Consider the following 23,048-nt stretch of genomic DNA (forward strand, 5'->3'; position numbering starts at 1 on the left):
GGTGACGTGTAAATGAAATCTGCTCACTGTCAGCTTTGTGACAGCGTCGTTTCCCCACACGACATATTTCTGTTTGAATAATGTTTCAGGGGCCGTTTCCTGAACAGCTCACTCTTTGGCTCCCTTGAGGGAATGTGTCCTGTAGTCTTTCTGTCTCTCTCGGCCACCTCTCTCTCGTGCTTACACATTCCTCTGTATGGTCCCATGTACGCCAATCTTCATTGCATTCTCTGAAATAAAAGCTCATCCTACATGCTTCCTATCGCCATCATTCTTAACAGTTACCCGGAGTTAACAAATAGATACCATGACCCCTAGCACCACGACCTCCACAGGAATGAGCAGTCTGAGCCAAAATGCATGAAGAGGTCAGAGGGGCCACTGAACTGGGCATCTGAGATAATACTGATCCCCAACCTTATTAGCACCTACCTTGCCCAGGCACCGTGCTGAAGGTCCTGCATGCATTTACTCATTTAATCCTCAAAATAATGGAGGCCGATAATTTTATTATCCTCACTTTATAGATGGGGACACTGACAGTCAGAGAGGTTAAATCACTTGCCTGAGAAAACTCCAGCAGTCTGACAAATCTTTACTACGTCCTGGATAAAACTAGAGTCTGCCGAAAGGTGAAAGGCTGAGTGTGTGCATGGAATACAGGACCACCAGGACCCAGTGGTGGGGGAAGAAGAGACAGCCTGTGCCAGGAGAAGTGTGCTCCGGGAGGGAATAAATGGAGGGGAGCACAGATAGAGTGAAGACAGATCCTGTGGGAGCAGAAAGGGCGATTGGACAGACAGCCTTGGGAGCCGTACTTTGTCCGGTCTTTCTCCACTTTGTTAAAATTTGCTTCTTCCTGATATTTTTATCGGCATTTTCAATTATGTGGAATTGCAGAGTTGCTACATATACTCTGTGTAGACTTATCCCAGCTTATGTGGAGTTTGGGGATACGGCTTAAGTGAGGTTTTTCTAGATTTTTCTCACTCCACACGAGTGCTAAATGGCTATCTCCCTTTGTTCCACCCGGGAACAGCAATCATGTGGCACGGCCGTGGGCAGGGAAAACAGAAAGATGCCTTGGTCTGATCCCCTCTCTCTACCCCAATCACGTAAACTGCCTCCAGAGTTGGGCAAATGTAAATGCTGAGCCTCAGGGAAGCAGGGTCTAGAAGAAATATTTTGGTAAAAGAATCTATAGTATTTTACCCCTTTCCATACACATTGGGCAGATTCCTATTTCCCAAGCTGCCTACAGAATATCTATTTGGAGTAGAAAGCAGGAAGCGAGGCTGCCCACTTTGCAGTTTCAATTTTTGTGTTGACGTAATTAAAAAAAGAGAACACATATTTTTAATCTGTGTATACTGGATATTCTCCATTGGCCCCTCAATCGACCCTCCCCCTGTCCTATGGGCTTCCTGGAGGGCACTCCCATGTTCCCTGCTCCTGGATTACAGCTGGGTTTGGCCAATGGGAGGAACAGGCAGAAGAGTAGAGAGATGAAGGAGACGTCCTCCAGGAATTAGTCCCTCATTCCCTCACCGCGGTTTGGCTGTAGCCGTGCTCCCGGCTTAAGGCCACAGCTCCCGTTGGGGGGCATCTCCTCCGGCTCTCCCGTGTCCCTTTCAGCCTGGGAGTGGTAACAGCTTCCAAGAGATCCTGTACCATGCTTGCCGATTCCTTTCACCCTGCCCACCCTCTGTAAAATTCCTTTCATTCAACAGTCCTCAGTTACCCTTTGAGTGTGCCATCTCTTTCTGCTGGAATCCTTGCTGATATATTTGACTTGACAGATTTTAAAAAATGAAACATGTGGATCACAGAATCAAACCACTCAAATTGACCTTTAATAGTACATACATTTTGTAGGAAATAAATAATTCAAGAAAATTTACTTATAATAATTTAAAAAATAACAAAAGTTAGTTACCAGAAAAAAAAAAGAGAGTAACTTTCTGAAATAAAAATTAATGCCCAATACATGGCCTTGGTCCCATGTGTAAAGCAGACCATAGCTTTTATGAACTGCTAAAATAATATTTCCATAGTATGTATTTCAGGTGATCAAATGCTTTGTAAATTATAAAAAAATCAATTATGATGCTGTTAGGTAATTGGAGGTATGTCATAGACGTGCACTCGGAGAGGAGATCCGGCGGAGTTAAGAGTTCGCTGCAGGCAGACAGTCGTCCAATGCCCGAGTCTCAACACTGCCTGCATGAGCAGGACTACAAGCTCAAGACTGCGCTCTGTGAACGGCTCAAGAAGGGGCTCTTCCTCAATTCACAAAACCAGCAGATTTGCCTAAGTGACAGAAATAAAATTCTGCTGAAGTGCAAGCTCATTGTCTTCCCCTGCCTTTCAAAGTCCTCAAATTCTAAACCTGAATATGTTGTTTTTCTTAATTCAAGTCAGAGCTGATGTTGCATTAGCATGCTGTCAAAGTGCTCGACACGAGCAGGCAGGGGTGCCAAGCACTTAACTGACACCAGGAATGCGGTGATGTAGGTGGCAGGCGCCCTCCCCGAGGCTCAGGGCTTGCAGCCTCTCCAGCGTGGTGGTCTTGGGTTGGTGCGGTTTCTAGCGCTCCTGTCTGGCTGTAGGTTGGCATGGGTCCAAACCACTTTGAGATTCCAGTCTTTTGGAGGCTTTCTGTAGCTTCTAAGCAAACTCAGGTCCCTATCAGGCCTCTGGGGATTCAAGGCCACAATTTAGTTCCAGAATTTCCCAGCTCTCTCTTGGGAAAGACGACCTGGGGCCACAGTGACCCATCCAGGAACAATTCAGCTCAGAACACAGGGCTCTGGCCCACCCATTTCTGGACACCTGAAGTTGCGGCTAGCATTCTGAGGTGAACACTCACTAGTTTCTTTTTCCCTTTTCATTCCACTGACCCTTGAAGGCAAGGAATAAAATGCAGGTCTCCTTTCATCACAACTCAGTTCTCTAATATACCAGGCTAAGTTCCGTGTGTTTTATTTAACTTGAAAATGAGTCATTAAACTTACACAGGTAAGTCTGATGTGATGCACTTTTTGGAAAGGAAATATTTACATATCTAATCTAAGTAATTTTTTCTGTTACCTTTATTTTTTTTTTTTTTTTTTTTTTTTTTTTTTTTTTTTTAAAAATTTTATTTATTCAGTTTTTTCCCCCCAAAGCCCCAGCAGATAGCTGCACGTCATAGGTTCACATCCTCCTAGTTGCTGTACGTGGGACCCGGCCTCGCGTTGGATGGAGAAGTGGTGCCTCAGGGCGCTCCCGGGATCCGAACCCGGGCCGCCAGCATCAGAGCGCACGCACTTAACCGCCAAGCCACGGAGCCGGCCCTCTGTTACCTTTAAATTGCCATTAATAGTAGGCGATTTACTTTCAGTTCTTTCTATGTATATATCAGTGCAACTGAAATAACAGAATTTAGTCATTTTACACAGTGCAAGGAACAGGAGCTCATGAGGAAACTAAGCTCTAGAAAGCCACCAGTTCTTAAATAAATGGCTTAAACTCTTATATTTTGGGCCCCAAGCGTGAATCATTTTGTTCCCACTAGTGATATTATGTCCAAGTTTGCTTTTTTTAAAGGTCGTAGGTATTATTTCAGAATTTGGGGGGGTTGTGAGGTGCAGCGAAGGATTGTAGTTAACATTTTCATTTGGAGGGAAAAAAAGTCATTGATAAAAGTAATCAACCTTCCAGAATCAAAGGAACTTCAGAATTTTATGTTTAGGAATTACCCATGAGCCTAATTCGTCCTATTTAAAACAATTTCTTAACTTTAGAATTCTTGGTGGACAGGGAAGATTTATTTACATGTCCAGATTTTAGTTAAGTTAAATTTTGCCTGGTTTGTTTAAATTAGTGAAAAAGCAAATCGTTTGTTTATTCTGTTTAAAATAAGAGCTGATTTGACCTAGATTGTTTGTGTCATGGTACACTGAGGCCTAGATTGGTCTGCATTTGCTCTCAGTGATCAGCAGGTTGATAATTACTATAGGAAATGGTTTTACGTAAGCAACCCAATGGGACTTTGAAAAGAAAATAACATCCCTTTTCGGTTTTTGCAACAGCTATTCTGTAATAACACTTACTGCAAAAAAATAATAATAACAATGTGGTTCTAGTATTTTGAAGATCATGCAGTAAGGAAAATAATCCTCTAATACCAAATACTAATTGAATATTATAAACTCTAATTTACAACACAACCACACTTTTAAAACCTGCCAAATTAAACATATTTTTTCCACTTTTACCTCACTTAAAAAAAATACTGTATCTACACTATAAAACGTTATTTGGGGGAATTCATCAAACACTATTCCATTTTCAAATTTTTGTTTTATAGTTTATTTTTGTAACATTTCAGGTGAGTTTACACAGTAACTAAGATATGATTAAACAGTGCAAATTCACTGAAATATTTTGATGCTGAGTTTACACTATGCCAAACATTTAGATTTAGAAATACATTAAGATATGACTCATATGATTTCCTATATAGTAGGAGTCAAATCATTTCCCCAGTTAAAATATAGACATTCGAATTTCGCTACAACACAGTCATCCTATAAGGCAGATGTGAGTGATTAACTCAACTCCAGCATTAAAAGAATTCTAATGTATCTGAAGAACTGACCAGATTTTTCAGTTTTTAATCCTATTATTTGGCTTTAGACGTAGCCACATACATCCTCCCCCAGAAACAGAATGAAGAGTATTAATCAGAATTAACTCTTCATATTCTGTTATTTCTTATTGAGAGGAAAATTGCTAAAGTATTCTTGATTACTATTAGCACAATGCACATTATAAAATAAAAAACCTAGCACTGATACATAGCTTCTGGGAGTTAGTGAAAAAGCTGACGTTAACCAACTGAGCCCACTCTTCTCAGAGTCATACTGCAGTGACGAAACAGCACCCCACAGACACAGACATCGCAGTCTAAGTGCCTGTGATTTTCAACCTGGATTCCAAAGAAAAGATTTGTAAGGCAACCACAAGACACTGGGCTTGGTTGCTCCCACATGTCGACTTTCTAGAGAATACATACGAAGCTCTATCTGGTCTGACTGTACACTGTATATTTAATATGGTAGTAGCATAGAAGATTAAAATAGAAAACACAGTAAGTATTTAAGGTTTTAAGCAAATTACAAAACCACATGCTTTCTCCTTCAACGGGAAAGCTTAACTCAAAAGGCAACTGGATCGTAAATGCAGTAAGTTGTTCCTCTAAAGGCTGTATAACATGCTCATTGAGGGTAGGTTTTATAGATCCTCTGACACCTTCCACGAAGTGACTTGTCAGCACATCTGTAGCCCAAACCACTGTTGAAATATTTGTTTACTCTGTTTTATTAGGGTAGCTTCATTTTGTTTATAAACTAACATTTTTGATTTCTCCAGGGAACCATTTCAAAATGATCTTCCAGATGCTGGCTAACTAAGCACTTCTTCGCTACTGTCCACAAAGGTCAGGCTGTTTACTGGCATTAAGACTCTGTGGAACAGGAAGTCTGCGCTGCCTCTTGTGTTCTCAATGAAACCCGACAACAGAGGACTGAACGCATTAGTCTCAGCACAGGAGGCCTAAGGATGGCAAAGACCCAAGGGTCGATAATTGAATTAATTGCTAAAAACCTAAGAGCTTGGAGGTCCCACTTTTCTCTTCGGGAAAAGGTTTCATCCATATACGCGAAAATCTGTAAAAAGCAAAAGGGAAAAAAGATGTTAATTTTACATTGTAGCGGACAGGCTTAGACTGTGCAGTTTCCTAAGACAAAAGCAAACCATGTTTTTGTGTGCTAGTGGTGGTGAAAGGCGGGTAGTAAAAATCTCAGTCTTCTCCCACGTCTGAATCATAATGAAGGAAATCATGTTTTCTGTGATTACACCTAACATTAATACCAGGTGCAATGTCCTGGTCTTGTCATTGGGAATGGAGGGAAATGAGTGCACTATTCTTGGCACGAAGAATTCTTTTAATAATAACAATAATGATAATATTAGTAGCTCCCACTTACCAATAATCTGATATACGTGTCATGAATTGTACTGGGGACTAAACACACTTTATTTCTACTCTGAAACAGAAGTATAGTCTCCGTTTTTTTCTTTTTTTTATGAGGACTATCAGCCCTGAGCCAACATCCATGCCAATCCTCCTCTTTTTTGCTGAGGAAGACCAGCCCTGAGCTAACACCTATTGCCAGTCCTCCTTTTTTTTGTTTTTTGTTTTCCTTTTTTCTCTCCAAAGCCCCAGTAGATAGTTGTACGTCATAGCTGCACATCCTTCTAGCTGCTGTACGTGGGACGCAGCCTCAGCATGGCCGGACAAACGGTGCGTTGGTGCGCGCCCTGGATCCGAACCCGGGCCACCAGTAGCAGAGCGCACGCACTTAACCGCTAAGCCACTGGGCCGGCCCCTACAGTGTCCTTTTGACAGATGAGGAAGTGAACATTAGTAAATTTAATAATAACATGTTCCATGTACTTCCAAATACTTAATCTGATTTAATTATGACAATTCAGCGAGAGAGGGTACACAACAGAATGTCATTGGTGGGAACACGGGCTCTGGCTGTTGGACTGCCTGAGTCTGAATCCTGGCCTTGTGTACAGTTTTGGGACCACAGGTAATAAAAGTAACCTCTTAGTGCCTCGGTTTCTACATCTTTAAAATGGGCGATAATAATAACAATACCTACCTCAGTGGTTGTTGGGAGGATGAGAGGAAGTGATATGTGCAAGCACTTAGAACAGTGCTCACTTGGTAAGAGATCCACAATGTTATTGTTCCCATCTCCACTTTACCACCGAGGACACCTCGGTGCAGAGAAGGGCAGTGACTTGCCAGGTTCCCAGGGCTGGTTAGTGCCCGAGTCAGGACACAAATTCCGACTCCCTCCGCACCAGTGCAGTGCTCACCATGGGCTACATCTGGGTCGCCCAGATTAGAGCAAAGGTCTTCAGAACAATGTCCTAAATACTGGAAAGCTGAAGTGTCTACACAGTGACCAATGTTGTCACTGGAATACCAGCTCTCATCTGAGTCCTTAGATATTTACGGAGCAACACAACTTTTTGGTTAGATTGAAAGGAAGGGAATACTATATGCTCAATAAAGATCAAACACTTCCACACAGTTTACAGAAAAGAGGAAAACAAGTGTCAATCACACCCAGTCATTTAAAATCCGTTCTTCTGTGCTCCCCGGACTTCCTCACCCGTGGCAGCCCGAGAGCCGGTGAGCCACTCCCTCTATCCACTGCCTTCGCCAGAAGAAGGAAGGGTTATTTCCTGTCCCTGGGACTCACTCTGCATGCATCTGGCAACTGCATGTACAAAGCAAATCACAGCGAGGGAGGGAGAAAAGTCGTCATCTTCAGGCTGCTTATGTTGCAGCAATGGCAGGAAAGTTTGGCCGCCACAGGTGTTTATGCCAGAGAATCTTGGCGCAGGGAATGGAGAAAAGACTTGGCAGACGAGTAAGGCAAAAGAAGAAAAGAAGAAATCAGGGTTTCCTTGATTACGGAGAGAAGAGTTAAGTAGGGATGCACGATAGAGCAATAATTTTCTTGTCAGCTGAACTGTTTCGGATGAGAAATATACAGTACTTACACAGTGTATTTAAGGAGTGATTTTTAAGTTTAGAAATTCAGAATACTAGTGTACATAAGTCTGATAGATTAAAATATATTAGTTACATTAGACACACATACACGTAACTGAGCTCTCTGTTGTAGAAAAAGTTTGTAGCCGAGTTTATGATCTAGTTTCACCGAAGAATCAACACTGCTTTGGCCAGCCAAAATAGGCAGTGAACCCAGGGCTCAGCGTTCTGGCGTCACAGCTTCACTCACGAAGATGAGTCAGGTTTTCAGTGCAGAATAACCCACAGCACAGTTCCTGACCCATTTAGACTGTGACACAGCAATGAGAAGTGAAAAATAGCTTTAGAGAATGAAGCAATTCTGTACTATTTGTTTCCTTTCCTCTTCATCCACTATGCTGGGAAAGTTTTAGAAATGCTTAAAACTGCATTTCAGGAGGTGGCCACTATTTTGTGGAAGACAATTTCTTCTTTTACCCTTGGAAAAGAGACACACTTTAGTGACTCTCGAAGTTCTTGATATAAGTTTTGTCTTCTATCTTCCCATTTTTTCCTTTGGTTCTTGTCTTTGGCCTCGAGTTCACCGTTTTTGATCTTGTGGATCCTGGGTTTGTTTTTTTTCTTAATTATAAAATATACATAGCATAAAATTTACCATTTTAACCATTCTCAAGGGTACAATCAGTGGTATTAAGTACATGCACATTGTTGTGTAACTGTATTTTTTATATTTTCTGTACATTATGATGTTTTGACGTGTTAAAACCTTTCTGGCTGGGGTCAGACTGCCCCTCCCTGGGCTGGCCAATTCCTAGAGACGCCCAAGGGCTCACCCAGGAGCAGCTGTTTGATATGCCAACTAACCAGTGCAGAGCTCCTCTATCTGCCCTGCACTCCAGGAGGGAATAGTCCTCTGCCTCCATCATCCCAGGACCTGGTGCCAGGCAACTAGGCACTCCCATAGCTTAGAGCCTGCAGCCATTCCTAACATGTCCACTCCACCTACTTTGCCTTTCCCTCAGAAACTCCAATAAAGGCCAGGCCCAGGCTCTCCCCTCCCTCCTGCCCTACAGCAGGACTCTCCGACCTGGCCCTGTGTGTTGTGCAGTGCCTGCTGTTTCTAGGACCTGTGCATAAAATAAATGTTGTTTTCCTAAGTCTCTTCTGTGCTCCTCTTGCGGCCACACCTGACTCACCATCACATAAAAGAACACAGAATAGAGGGCCAACCCAGTGGTGTAGTGGAACACTCCACTTCAGTGGCCCGGGGTTCACAGGTTTGGATCCTGGACGTGGACCTACATCAAGCCACGCTGTGACATCAAGCCACGCTGTGGTGGCTTCCCACATACAAAACAGAGGAAGACTGGCACGGATGCTAGCTCAGGGACAATCTTTCTCAAGCAAAAAGAGGAAGACTGGCAACAGATGTTAGCTCAGGGACAATCTTCCTCACGAAAAAAAAAAAAAAAAACACAGAATAGCAACCATCACCACCATCCATCTCCAGAACTTTTTTCATCTTCCCAAACTGAAACTCTGTACTCACTAAACAATAACTCCACATTCCCTTCTCCCTCCAGCCAATCCTGTATTTCAACTAAAGGCTGACACAACGGATATAAATCAATTAATTAATAATGTTTCAAAGATATTCTGTAATTCAGCTTCAGAGGCTGGTAAAATTTACATATGTTTTTGTGTAACTACCAATAAACTTGCCATGAGAAAAGTGTCAAGTGCTAATCTCCACAAGTCAAGTGACTCTCGTCCTTGGAGTGGGGTCTCTCTACAGGGCTTTGCTAAGAATACAGAGCTTGGGGGCCAGCCTGGCGGTGCAAGCGGTTAAGTGCAAACACTCCGCTGCGGTGGCCCAGGGTTCGCCAGTTGGGATCCCGGGCGCGCACCGACGCACCGCTTGTTAAGCCATGCTGTGGCGGCGTCCCATATAAAGTAGAGGAAGATGGGCACCGATGTTAGCCCAGGGCCAGTCTTCCTCAGCAAAAAGGAGGATTGGCATCAGATGTTAGCTCAGGGCTGGTCTTCCTCACAAAAACAAACAAACAAACAAACAAACAAAACCCCACAAGAATACAGAGCTTGTCGTGATACCTATAAAGCGGCACAGATGAAAATCAGTATTTTTTGGATTTATCTTCTATAGAATCCCCGCAGCCTCCTGTGGAAAACGTCATTGTGGCACCGGCTGGGTACCGTTTGTTTCAGCTACTTTCCTACCCTAAATACAACCACCTAGTGAGTTCAGAATTTTAGAGCAATGAGAACTTGATCTGGCTGCTCGTTGAAATCACATAAGGAGCGTTAAAAACACAGGTGGCTTGCTCTCTCCCTCAGAGATGCTGATTAATCAATCTGGGCTGTCATGTGGGTGGGGAGTGGGAGCGGTGTCTAAAATCTCCCCAGGGGATTGTACTGTGCAGCCACGGTTGAGAGCCACTGCTGTAGAACCTTACCCAACACCTGAATAGTCAAAAATGATTCCTTTGTCACACTTAAAAACAAAGACACCCTTAGGCCTAGCCAGTCGAGCACATGCTTTGAGCTTCAGGAATTCAGTTCCTGGAATGGACTTTGCTTTGGAAATTGAAGCCTATGGAGATAGCAGCTAGCATTTACTGAAGACCTATGTGTGCACGCAGGGTGCTGAGCAATGTGTCTTGTTCTGTTCAACCCTTACACGAACATGCACAGTGTTATTACCCCAGGCTAGTAAGGCGGAAACCAAGGCTTAGAAGCTCCTTGCCTTGCCCCAAATCTCACTCCGTAAGCAGGGAAGCTGTGGACCACACAGCAGTGAGACCTAAGTCTCCTAGTAGCCGCCGCACAGCTGCTGCCAGCTGTGTAAAAAGCCTGTGATGTCAAGTCGCACGGGAAATGCACCACTCACGGACCGAATTATGGGTCTGTAGGAGACTTCTTTTCAAAGGCACCACAAAGGCTTGTGGGTATCACTGTTCCTGTTTATAGATTTAAAAACCACGACTATATCTAAGTAGCTACATGGCTGTCCTGGGACCTTGCTTTCTCCACACTTTCCACAGCTAAATCGCAGGCATAGGTTGTTACAGGTTTATCTGCCTTGTGAAAGACATTCGGGTGTCCTGGCTATAGGCTTTGCATAACCCATTCTTTAAAAACACTTTTGTGGGGAGATTATTTTCCAGGTATGTGATGTTTTAAGGAATCTTATTTCCCCAAATCACAGGTGCTTTGTGGTAGAAGGAACAGGAGCCAACTTCCCTCCAGAAGGGAAGACTGGGGCATGGATATGGCTCCAGGACTGGAGAGTGTCCCCTGCCTTGTGCTTCAGGTGACCCCAGAACTGGACACAACAGAGCGCTAATGCTGGCTTTAGAGCTCCAGCTCTATACTCCAGGGTGGTGGCTCTTAACCCTTCAGGAAAATGACAGACACAGTGACCCATCTACCCAGAACTCAGATAAATACAACATTATGCAAATGACTTCACAGTGATCCATGCACCATCTACGGGCACAGGTTAGGGACCCTGGTCGAGAGGAAGTTTCGGCCTTCCTGGAATGCACTTGCCCTGTCCCCAGCCCCTCTCACCACATGTATGTCCCAACTGCAGAATTCTCAAGTCTATTTTTCTGTTAGAGGGAGGCAATTTTAGGCAGCAAAATATTCTGAGAAAAATGAAGCTTGGTACACCTTGGTGATATAAGTTGCCGCACAACGGACCTGAGATCAAGATAAGGATAGGAGTGGTGGTCGGAAACTTCAAAATGGAAGACAGGAGAACCACGGAAACCCGGCAGACCAAGCTGCAGATAAGCTGGGCCCCGGGCCTTTGGGCAGAAAGAGACTTGTCGATTGCCTTCCTGACACACTGTCTCCAGAGATCAGTCACCCACCACTTCTAGTCTTTTTTTTTTTAACTCAATACTGTGATGGGCTCTTTTTGTTTTTTGTGAGGAAGATCAGCCCTGAGCTAACATCCATGCCAATTCTCCTCTTTTTGCTGAGGCAGAGTGGCCCTGGGCTAACATCCGTGCCCACCTTCCTTTACTTTATGCGCGATGCCGCCACAGCATGGCCTGACAAGCGGTGCATCGGTGCGCACCGGGGATCCGAACCCCGGGCCGCCAGCAGCGGAGCGTGCGCACTTAACCGCTATGCCACGGGGCCCGCCCCTGTGATGGGCTCTTGACAGGCCAGAAAAGAAATATACCATCCCCCAAAGCTGTTCTTCTTTAAGCTGAGGACCCAGCCTTATTCATCTGAAACACCAGGGAATATCAGCCTGGCCAGGGCTGTAGACATAAGGCACAACGTCTCTTGTGGGAAAAGGACTATGCTTCTTGCTGTCTAAATTTTAAGAACTCAGTGTAATTGTGTCTTTATTCACAATCACCATTTCATAATGTCAAATGGCAAAGTTAAAGGTGTCAAGTGAAAACACTCATACAGGGGAACTTTCTCTTAAAGGTCATGTGTATCGAAACCTTTTCAACAATCCCCAAACACATCATCAACGATGCAGGAATGATGAAGGATCTTCCAGTAGCTCATGGATTTTAACTTCAAATATTGCCAGGCAAAGTTCATCGTGGCTATGCATAGCGATTTCTGGATTTCTGTTTCATCCCTACTAGAGTTGTGATATCATGCATGTATGTAATTGACCAGTTTCATATCAGTTTTACAGCCCCCAATCATGTTACATTTTACATAGATTACCAAGAGTGAACAGGAAACTCCAGTACTGTTTACTTGAGTTTGTTCTGTATGGTAAAGGTCAGATTTCTACTAATCAGATTTTCTAGAAATTATAGCCCTAAAGAATTTCTAAAGATGAAGATATTTTTAGAATGAGTCAATGGTTCATTCTTGAAATTTTAGAACCATTAGCACTTTATCCTAATGGCATGTGGAAAACAGTTAAAAATGACCAGAAGCTATCCACAATTATTAGTAAAGAGTGAGAACGTGGCTTGGTATAGGTTGGAAATTAAGACACAAATAGTATCTGAGGCAAGGTTGGAGGTCTGATATATTTCCTGTGTTCTGTCCCATTTCAGGAAGAAACTTTCTATTTGTCTCTGTGAAATGACAACACTGATTAACATAAGGAGGAATTTATTAATTTATACAATCTCCCTTTAGTGCATAAACAGTTTGGAATACATTGTGGGTCCCAGGCAGATTTCATATTGGACAGCCAAAATAATGTCATTTCCTAAACACCACATGCTTTTTATTATCACTTAAGAAATGGTTTACGTGTACCAACGGAAGATTTTATCTGAGCGGTAATCTGACTATTTCTTAATTTAGACCAGCATTTACATTAGCAAGCTCCTAAAATATTGGTCTCAGCCTTTTAATTCATAGAGTCTGTGGAGAAGAAAAAAGGAACACACACTTGGCCCCAGCTCAGTCCCTTGATCTTACAGGGAGACAGAGGTCTTTGCCATTTTATTTTTAAAGCGAACAAGTTGGAATTAAGAGGGAAAGTGGTCCAGATATTTTTAACATTGTCACAATTCTCTTATGAGATCTTGGATTAATCTTCTCATACATTAGCCCTGAAATGAGCACTTTCTCTCCCGAGAGTATTGTGGTTAAGAGCACAGCCTCGGTGCGTAAACTGCCTGGCTTTGAATTCTGGCTCCAACACTCACTAGCTGTGGGACCCAGGGTAAGTTATTCACCTCATCTGTAAAATGGGAATAATAATAATACCTATAGGTTGTTATAGGTTTATAGGTTGTTGTGAAGATAATGAGTTAGTGTGTGTAAAAATTAGCACTCAAAAATGTTAGCTATTGACTTCATTACAGGGCCCCGGGCATTCGGCATTTTGGTAGTTTCACTTCTAAACTTTGGAAGTCCTAGACTGGCATTGTTGGAGGAAGCAGTAATTCTAACCTACCCACACCTCGGGACGATGGCTGATATTAGTAGTTCCAGGTTTCCTAAATCCCCACCCCCTTCCTGCCCACACTCCTGAAGTCCTGGTGTTCCACTGGGTACACAGCGGTGAACCCTCCTCCTTACTGGCCCCGTGCCATGGCCCACTTTTGAGGGACATAGAAAGCAGCTCTGTTATCCTGAGGAAGGAACAGGCAGAGATAGGGTAAATTGCCAGTATCTTCTGGGACATAAGGAAGAAAATTAGTTCGAATAGCTGATTAATAATTATTTTACATTGATTACATTTTGAAATTGATATTATTTTGGATATACTGAGTTAAGTAAATTATATTGATTAAAATAAATTATACTGGTTAAGATTAAAACTGATTAAAATCAATTTCATCTGTTTCTTTTTACTTTTTATTATGTGGCTACTAGAAAATTTAAGATTCCATATGTGGCTCATGCTGTATTTCTGTTGGGCTGCGTGTGCTCTGTTAGAGGAACAGGAGAATTTCTGAAGGCAATCTAACGGTGCCCCCGGTTAGGACATGTGGAAATGATTCCTGCCTCCAGTGGGAGATTGGTGTGGGCCATTTCTGACCACAGTTTTAGTGTGAAGTAAACTAAAAGAACATGGGGGGAAAGTGCCCCCTGGGGTACAGAGCAAGCATTTTGAAATAGCAGAATGTATGCCCCAAACAGTAGCCATGAGTTTTGAAACATCAGATAAGCCCTCCAAGAAATAACTTAAATTGGGTTAGTACAGCATTTCATAAGGTTTACAGTGCCACGGAAATGAAAGATCCTAAGAAGTGCCAAGAATCTGTTGACAAAATAAATTTGGTCAGTGTAAATTTCCTTCTTAGGAGGTAACTTGACACTTCCCATTTAAGGTAGGTTCCAGTATCTGTTTTGTGCCTAGTGGATTATCTACGCCATCTGGAAAGTGGGTCATGTCAGCCCCAAGGCAAGAAGTGGGCTTGGCGAGTTTCTGATTACCTTCACTCTAGGCTTTTCCCCTGCTCAGAATCTTTGCCACGCATATCTGCAGAAGCAAAGCTGGAAAACATGTGCTGATGGCGTCAATGCCAAGCAGTGGCTTGGGGGAGCTAAAGCCCCTCATGATCTTCCTCTGGCCCCCCAGGCCATAAACAGGCATCTAAATAAAAACACAGCTTCAAAGCAAACCTACTCTCCCAGTCCATCTAAGCAGACTCCTAGCTCTTGCATTTGGCAACTCTGGAGCTGCCCTGGGCTTGATATTAAATCAAGAGGAGACAGAGAGAGAGAGAGAGAGAGAGAGAGAGAGGGAGATGGCTGATTGAAAATCAGTGTGTGGCATTGATGGAATTCAGGATGAAAGGCAAATTTACTTGAAAACTCGGGAACCTGTTGAAAATCACTGCCTTTATTTTAAAAATACAGTTTGTCCAGCGGGTCAGTCACGATGGAAGGAGAGATCTTCTTCCTCCTGTTCTCCTCCTCTAAAGGACTTAGGAAAGTGAATAACAACCCTTCTCACAAGTGGTGGTTACCTCCGGGCCCATTCCCAGGCGATTTCAGTAGCAGCGGTGGGGGAGATTCTTATGTATACACTCACAGATAATGGATAAAACCCCATGACTGACACACTAATCCCCACCAGTTCAAGGCAGGTACTCCCCAAATCAGAAATGGCTTCTGTCTCCCGAGTTGAATTCTAAGTGATTTAGTGGAACCTGAAATGCTTTCTCTCATAGATACACATTCTGCATTGTAGCCCCAACCTCCAAAATTTGATTTAGCTCCTAAAATAATTGAAAGGTTCTACCAATAGAACAAAACAACTGCAGAGAAGCCACGTTGGTTTCCGCATCACAGCATTCCTGCCGCACAAATCCCCCAGCTCAGGGTGTAACGGGACACACAGCCTCTCACGGCCCTAGTTCACAGGGTACCTTCTACATCCTCCATCTCATTGCCCCCAAAGTGTAACTTACTGATTCAGACCAGCCTGCACCCTGACAGAGGACGGGGTAGAAGAGTGAGGGCAGTGGGGACCAGGGAGCAAAGAACACAGCGAGGAAAGGGAGTCAATCTGGGGGGAGGTCATATCCAGGCTTTTAGGACCCCACGTCCTGTCCCACCCGAGGGTGAGCGTATGAAGATAATCAAAAGCAGTGACAGAGGTGGGAAGTAGGATAAAGTTACTTCTTCAGCTTTTACAGATCAGGCCCTGATGGCAGGCACTGTCCCTCTCTTTTCTCCCAAACTGTGGCAGGTGGGAGCCATGGTTGATCTCCTACTCCCTGCAGGGCCAGTCTTGTTCTCTTGAAGATTAAGAAGTGAAGCTACCAAAATGCCTATCTCCCGCTTCTCCGTAAGAGGCCGGCCCACTCTCAGACACACCCCAGGCTCTGCCCGCTGTGTTACACCTTAGGCAGCACCACAGAACTGACGCTGAGGTTGCCCAAACCAGGCCAGCCCGTCTCAGAGCCTAGGCCCCTGTGCTTCAGCTCCCCAGGCAGCCTCTGGCCTGCTGGGTCACCGCAGGGTCTGAAGATGGACCAGCCACTTCGCGCGCGGTTTGTGCTTACATCGTGCACAGCTATAAGCTGAAGGGCACCTGTACATACCCGACGGTGACATCAAGAAGATGCACATGCCTCCTCTAGAGGGATCTCAAAAGCTTAGCAAGGGGTTCCTCCAAGCAACCATCTTTTCCTCTAGCATGAATTTTCAGGGCACAAAGAGTTACACACTCAGCATGTAAACTGAGAAACCTGTAAACTAGGTGTTGGCAGAACTTTTAGGATAAATAACGAATACTCTGAACTTCTGCAGCAGGAGCCCTTCTCACCTGGAACCATTCTCAACGCTCTGGGCTGGGTGCCACCTTTGCCCTGGGGGAAACAGGAGGGAAAGCCTGGAGGATAGCACCAGCGGACGGAACCGGAGGCTGACCACCGCTCAGGGAAGTCGGGGGATACCGACAGCCGTCCGAGGGTGCTGGGGCTGCCTCCTGCTCGGGTCCTGAGCCAGGCGTTCGCGGCGTGACAGGGGCGCTGTCCAGGGGCTTCTGACTCTTGGGTGGGGAGCTCGGCCGGCCTAGTGGAGGGCCAAGGCTCCCTTCCAGGGGATTATATTACTGTGTGAGAAACACTCGCACACGCCAGGGCTGGGGGAGGAAGGAAGTGGGGTGATGGTGAGAGGCAGAGGGAAGGCTACAGACCTTTACCAATTAGGACATGTTTTTACAAGTTTCAAAAGCTGGTGTGGCAGTGGAGAGGGTGGGAGTAAGGCGGAGTGTGAGAAGGCTGCGGACGTGAGGGACTTACCGTGAAAGGCAAGGAGCAGACGACGAAGGTGATGGTCATAACAGCCAGGAGAATGAGGTGGTCCACCTCCTCCGCCATGGACGCCCTCTCCCCTCTCCTGCGGGGCCCGGGGCCGCCCGGGCCGCTGCCCAAGGAGGGTCCGCAGCGGCTCCTCCGGGCCCGGCGGTGCATGCGGACGAGGTGGAGGATGACACTGAGGTTGCAGGCGAGCACGGCGACGATGAGGAGCAGCAGCAGGGTGGCGTACAGCTGCAGGTACGCGGTCCGCCCGTGCCGGAGGAAGCACCACGTCCCTGGGCAGTACTGGACGTACTGCCTGCGGTCCAGCAGCGGCAGGGAGCAGAGGAGCAGGGAGGCGGCGTAGACGGCGGGCAGCACGGCCAGGCCGCCGCGGCGCGTGGCGCGGCGCTGGTACAGGTAGGGGTGCCCGATGGAGAGGTAGCGCTCCAGGGCCATGGCGAAGAGCATGAGCATCGTGGCCAGGCTGAAGAAGGTCATGGCGAAGGCGAAGTAGGTGCACGCGCGGCTCTCGGGCGCCAGGGCCACCAGGGTCTGGTTCCGCGCGTACGAAGCCAGCACCACGGGGCTGATGAGGCAGGTCCCCAGCAGGTCGGTGAACACCAGCTCGGTCACCAGTACGTGGAACAAGGAGACGGAGTTCCCGCGGCCAGCGCCGCGGCCCGCGTCCCCCCGCCAGCGGCGCGCCAGCAGCGCCAGCGCGATGAGGTTGCCCAGCACCCCGGCCGAGAACATCGCGGAGCTGATGGCCGGGCTTTCGCCCGCGGGGAGCCACTGCCGAGCCTCGCAGTCCCCGGGCCGGGAGTCATTGGAGGCATTGCCCATGGTGGGGCGTCGGGAGGGAGACGGCCTGTACCTGGGGGGAGGAGGGTCTGAGAGCCGCGGCGCTCCGAGACCCAGAGGGAAAAGGGGAGGGATCGAGTCCGGAGCCCCTTCCGGCCCCCTGCGCGCGCGGAGGGCAGGCTTCGCGGAGGGCAGGCTCGGCCGGGTCTCCAGCCGTCCCGCCCCGGAGAGGCCGCTGGGCTGCAGCATCCGGCCGTCGCTCCACGCTCCTCCGCCGACCCGCGCCCACCGCGCCCGCGCCCAGGGGTCGCCTCCACCTCCGCCTCCGCCTCCTCCCGGGGCCGCGCTCGGGGCGGCGTCCGGATGTCCCAGGGGCGCCCGCCAGCTGCCCCGGAGGCGGGAGGTGTCAGTCCCCGCGGGGCGCCCACCGGCTCTCTCGGGGTGGGGGTCCGGGGCTCGGAGCCGGCGGACCTCCGCGGGGCTGCGTTTAGCTGAGCAGAGGGCTGGGCGCGCGCGGGAACTTGCGGGGTCTGCGCGGAATTCACAGAAGGCGGGGCAGCTCACCAGACAGCAGGGAAGCCGGGAGGACCCAGTCCCGTGAGAAGTGAAAAAGACGGAACAACAGACACCACGGACGGTTTGCAGTAAGACCAATATGTTCTCTTTCTTTTTTTAACATTCTCAGGAAGATACACGAAGAGGGCGGGACCCGAGTGGGGAGGAAGTGCAAGCCCGCCCAGCCAGGGACCGAACCAGCGGCCCAGCTGCCTGTTGCACTAGCGCTTTGATTCGTTCGCCAGCATTTCGCCTTTTCCTATGTCAACATCATAATGATAACCACTTGTTTAAGCAACCATTTAAAAAAAAAAAAGGAAAAAAGAAAACTTCCTTGTAATTGTGTAGACTTGTGTTTGAAGACGCAGCTTGAAACCACTGCACATTGTTCTCCACTCAAGCTCAGTCTTGAAAGAAAATGTTCAGCCATTTAATTTTTCCACGTTCAGTTAGCCATCCAGAAGACCCGTTCCTGGTAAAGTTTATTGGTAAGTGGCCAGTTTCAGAGACTGAAGCAGACAGAAATGGTTGCTTACCACCTATTGTCTTAACTGCAGAGTCTGAAAGTGGGCTGATGTTTAAAACAAAAAGTCCAGTTTGACAGATGACGTAGGTAATTATATTCTGTAAGGAAGGTCGTATTCGCCTTCCCAGTTGCACTAGGTACATTTCAACAGCTACCTGTGACTAGTGGTTACACACTGGGCAGCTCATATATTAAACACTTCCATCATCAGAAATTCTGTTGCACGGTGCTGCATTAGAGCTTACACGATCGTGGGAGCGGGTGGAGAAGTCTGTGCAAGTCTGTTTGCTGTCTTTGGTTCGAGTGTTGAGGCTGAAGTCACCGTAGGTCAGCCAGAAGTTCAGTCAGGGTAGAAAGCTGGATGTGCATGGTGCCAAAACAGACTTGGAACCTGCCGGGACAAACTGGAATTTGTGAACAACTGGAATCCTCCACGACAGACTGGATCTGCGTGTGTCTCATTACCTCCAAACTGGGTGATGCAGCCGTACTGCAGGAGAAGCTGGCGCCCTCATGGAGCTGCACCTGCATTGGGCTGAGGACTCGGAGAAGCGGGAGGAGGAGGCCTGGCCAGAGCTGGATTCTGGGTGCCACCTCATGCCCATGAGGTGCGCCAGCAGGTCAGTGCCGATGTGCTCGAGTCACCATGCCTGGAGCCGTGCATTGTCCTTCAGAGCTGTTGTTTTGCTGCCCCTTTCAGATCTCATGCAACATTTCTCTCCGGCCAACATTAACCTGAAACCATGCCAGATTCTGGAAAACGGATCCTGCTTAGCTGAGCTGACACAGAACAAGGTCACCACACTGCCTCGCAGGTCCAGTCATCAAGTCTGCACTGAAGGCAGAGGGTGAGGGAGAGACAGGACCTGTGAGCTGGCTCTCTCCTGTTCCTGTTTCTTTCATCAGGAAAGCGAAAGATTTTCCAGAAGCACCCCAATAGACTTCCCTTCATATCTCATTAGCCAGAACTTGGTAAAATGGCCTCCTCTAGCTCCAGGTGAGGCTCAGAAATAGGGTATCGGGCGTTTCCAGCCTCTTCTAAAGTAGAGGCAGGCAAGGAGGAAGGGGCTGGGAATGGCTTTGGGTTAGTCTACCAACAGAGGCTGCTGCAGGTCTGCACCGTGCATTTCCCACCGTCCCCTCCTTATACCTGGAAGGAGAGTTCAAGAACACCCATTCCAAGTCCTTCATTTGCATTTGAAGAAACTGAGGCCTAGAAAGGTTGAGTGGCTTACCCAAGGACACACAGAGTTAGTGCAATAAAGCTAGGAGAATAGAAGCCAGACCATCTTATTTACGTCCCAGGCCCCTGTGTATTGCACACATGGTCCATTTAAAGCCATAAAGGAGCATATGGCAAGATACCCATCCTCAGTGCTGCACTAGAACTCATTGGCAGATCACTCAACACAATTTAGATGTCACTTTTTGCCTGACACATTGGTAGAGGTCGAAAAGATTGCACACACCCAGTATGACCAAAGATGGAAATGGGCCACTGTTGGTGGGAGTGTAAGTGAGTACAACCTTTCTGGTAGGAATAGTTTATTCATTATTAAAAATTTCAAATATGCTTCAGCCCAGAAATAATGTTACAGAAATGTACTGCCCTAGGAGACATAATTTGGCAAGTACACAAAGATGTCACACACACACATACACGGAGCAGAAAGAATGTTCATTATTGCAAGAATCTAGAACTAAATGTCCTTCCATAGAGGACTGGTTTAATAAATTTTGGTACACCTATGCAATGGAATATATAGTCATTAAAAGGATGATGTGAATCTACATTTATTGATAATGACCTTTACCACCTACTGAGTTAAAAGCGTGTATATTATTCCATTCATATAAAATTACATGCACAATTATTTGCATAGAACAACATCTAGAAGGATGTTCAGCAAAATATTAATGGTAATTTCTCTGGATAGTACTTTCTTCTTTACGCTTGTCTGTTTTGGTTGATTTTTCTATACGTATGTATTACTTTTATATTAGGAAATGCAAGGAAGCTGCTTTTTGTTTAGAAATACTTAACCATTAGAGGAGACTGTCTTTCCCACTTAGTGGGAGACATGGAGTTAGATGCTAATGTTAAATTACCTTCCAGTTCTACTTTTTGAGCAGGAAGGTCTTGCCAGTTGCTTGATACTGATCAAGACGATTGGACGTGCTATCCTTACATTTTTCACAAGGGTTTGGCAACTGTCCTTCCTACTTGAAGACTGGAAATCATCACACATTGTACACCCTCTAATGGGATGATGGGATGATGCCCTGCCCCCTTCAAGTGACTGCTTTGACGTTAGGTCCTTGTCATCCCGTAGAGTCACTGCTTAACCCAATTCTGACACTACCATCACCAGGAAGTCCCTCTCTCATAAAGGCGGTAACAAAGTCAACCATGGGTCAAAAACAAAAAGAGCAGTCAATAGAAACCAACTTCGAGATATGTTCGAAGAATTCAGGGAAATTGTGAGTGGGCAGGTAGAGAATCTTAGTAGACAAATGGAAACTATAAAAAAGAACCAAATGGAAATTCTAGAACTACAATTTACAGTACTTGGAGATGGCAGAAGAAAGAGTGAACTTGAAGCCTAAGCACATCTGGTCGCCTTTTCTTCCATGTCATCACTGCTTTTGTGCTCATGGGAAATATTCTCATTCTTTCCATGCCTCGTGAGGCTTAGAGAACTCTCGGTTCCCACTGCGTGCCTGGTTTCTAGGGGTTTTCTATGCTCTCAGATCCCTCAAACCGCTCTGAGATTTTGGGGTGCTGAGCCACATTATCTAAGAAAGCCCCGTGTTAACATCTAGGCTCTCTTGTTCTCTTGAACTTCACCTTCCGTCCTTCATCGCCTGTGGAACTAGCCGGGGCAGAAGCAGAGCAGCTTTGCTCTTCCTCATCTCCTCTGATCAGGCCTTAGGCCTAGTCTTTCAAAAGTTATAAGCCCAGAATTGACGCCTATGTTCTGTCTCGTCGTCCTTTCTCTGAGGCAGTCAGCACAGAACGGGGGAAGATCTGGAGTATCAGGAAGTACTGGGCAAAAAATACATAAGTAAACACGTCAAATTAGCATCCGGCTACATCTGCCTTCATGTAGCTTGTATGTGTCACTCATTACAACTTCACAGGATTGTTTGAGAAACAACTTGATAAAGTCTTTGCTAATCCCTGAGTCAATAAAAAGTCCTTTGCAAACGGATGTAAGACTACAACAGTTCTCTTGTCCTCCGGCAGGAAACATCAGAACAGTAAGTCCACGCACTGCTAGTTAGCTCAGAGTTAGACGAAATGAGTCACTCGATCACGTTAGGAGGCAAATTACCTGTGATTCTAATTTCCTTTTTAAGATTGGTAGAAGACAACACCACAGAATCATGAACATTCTCTTTTCTTTGAAAGGTTTGCTTCCAAGGACAGAGAAAAGCACAAAAGTAAGGAGACGGTTCTTCGACTTAAAGTAACAACTCATCATAGAAACTTCGGAAAAATAGAAGAAGAAAACTCACCATGAATGTATCCATCAAAAATGGCCACTCAGCATTTGGATGTGTTTCCTTCAATTTTTCTTCTATGCACTTTTTTTGTTTCCAAAGTTGTGATAATATTATAGATAAAATTTTTTATACTGCTTTTTAAAAAACTTTATAATGAATAGCTTCCATTGCAATATGTATTAAGGGCCTTAAAAATAAATGTGCATGCTCTGAGACCCAGAAGCTGCATTTCCAGAAATCTGTAATCCGTTTATTTATTCACTCAATAACGATTTATTAAGACATATATTTACTGAGGCAGCACAGTATAGTTTTAAGAGCATGGGTTCTGGAGTCAGATTGCTCTGAATTCAAATTTTAGTTGTGCCCTTAGGCAAGTTCCCTTGCTTCTATGTACCTCCACTTCCTCATCTGTCCTATGGGGATAATAACAGTACTTATCTCAAAGGTCGCTGTGGAACTCAGGGTTTGGCCCACAGCTAGCACTCAGCAGGTGTCAGCTCTTTGTTACTGAGCCAGGTCCTGAGTAATGGGAACATGGTCCTTGCCCTGATGAAGCTCATAATCAGATGATAATAATAATGAAAAGACTACAGTTTATTAAGGGCTTACTACATCCCCTAAACTGTTAGAGGTTTCATACACATTATCTCATTAATTTCTCATATAACAGGTGAGCAAACTGAGGCTGGAAGGGTACATGCTCAAAGTTGTAAGTAAAAGGGGGTTCCTTTCAGGATTGTTTATGTGTTGGCTTTAGGACCTAGCCTAAATGTCAAGTAAAAGGGGATTACAGAAATACATTAGAGGTATCTGT

At 45.8% G+C, this 23,048-nt stretch overlaps 1 protein-coding gene across 1 annotated transcript; it reads right to left on the minus strand.

The window, feature by feature from the left end:
• Window positions 1-1,831: 1,831 nt before the first annotated feature.
• Window positions 1,832-18,395, minus strand: PTGER2 (prostaglandin E receptor 2). The gene is given in 4 exon segments (XM_004436331.3): window positions 1,832-3,090; window positions 3,345-5,503; window positions 5,505-5,711; window positions 16,843-18,395. Coding segments are annotated over 3 exon segments (1,293 nt in total). The 5' UTR covers window positions 17,893-18,395; the 3' UTR covers window positions 1,832-3,090; window positions 3,345-5,467.
• Between the last annotated feature and the right edge of the window lie 4,653 nt (window positions 18,396-23,048).

The sequence above is a fragment of the Ceratotherium simum genome, chromosome 3 (genome assembly GCF_057802395.1).
Source record: "Ceratotherium simum simum isolate JZ-2026a chromosome 3, ASM5780239v1, whole genome shotgun sequence".
NCBI lineage: Eukaryota > Metazoa > Chordata > Mammalia > Perissodactyla > Rhinocerotidae > Ceratotherium > Ceratotherium simum.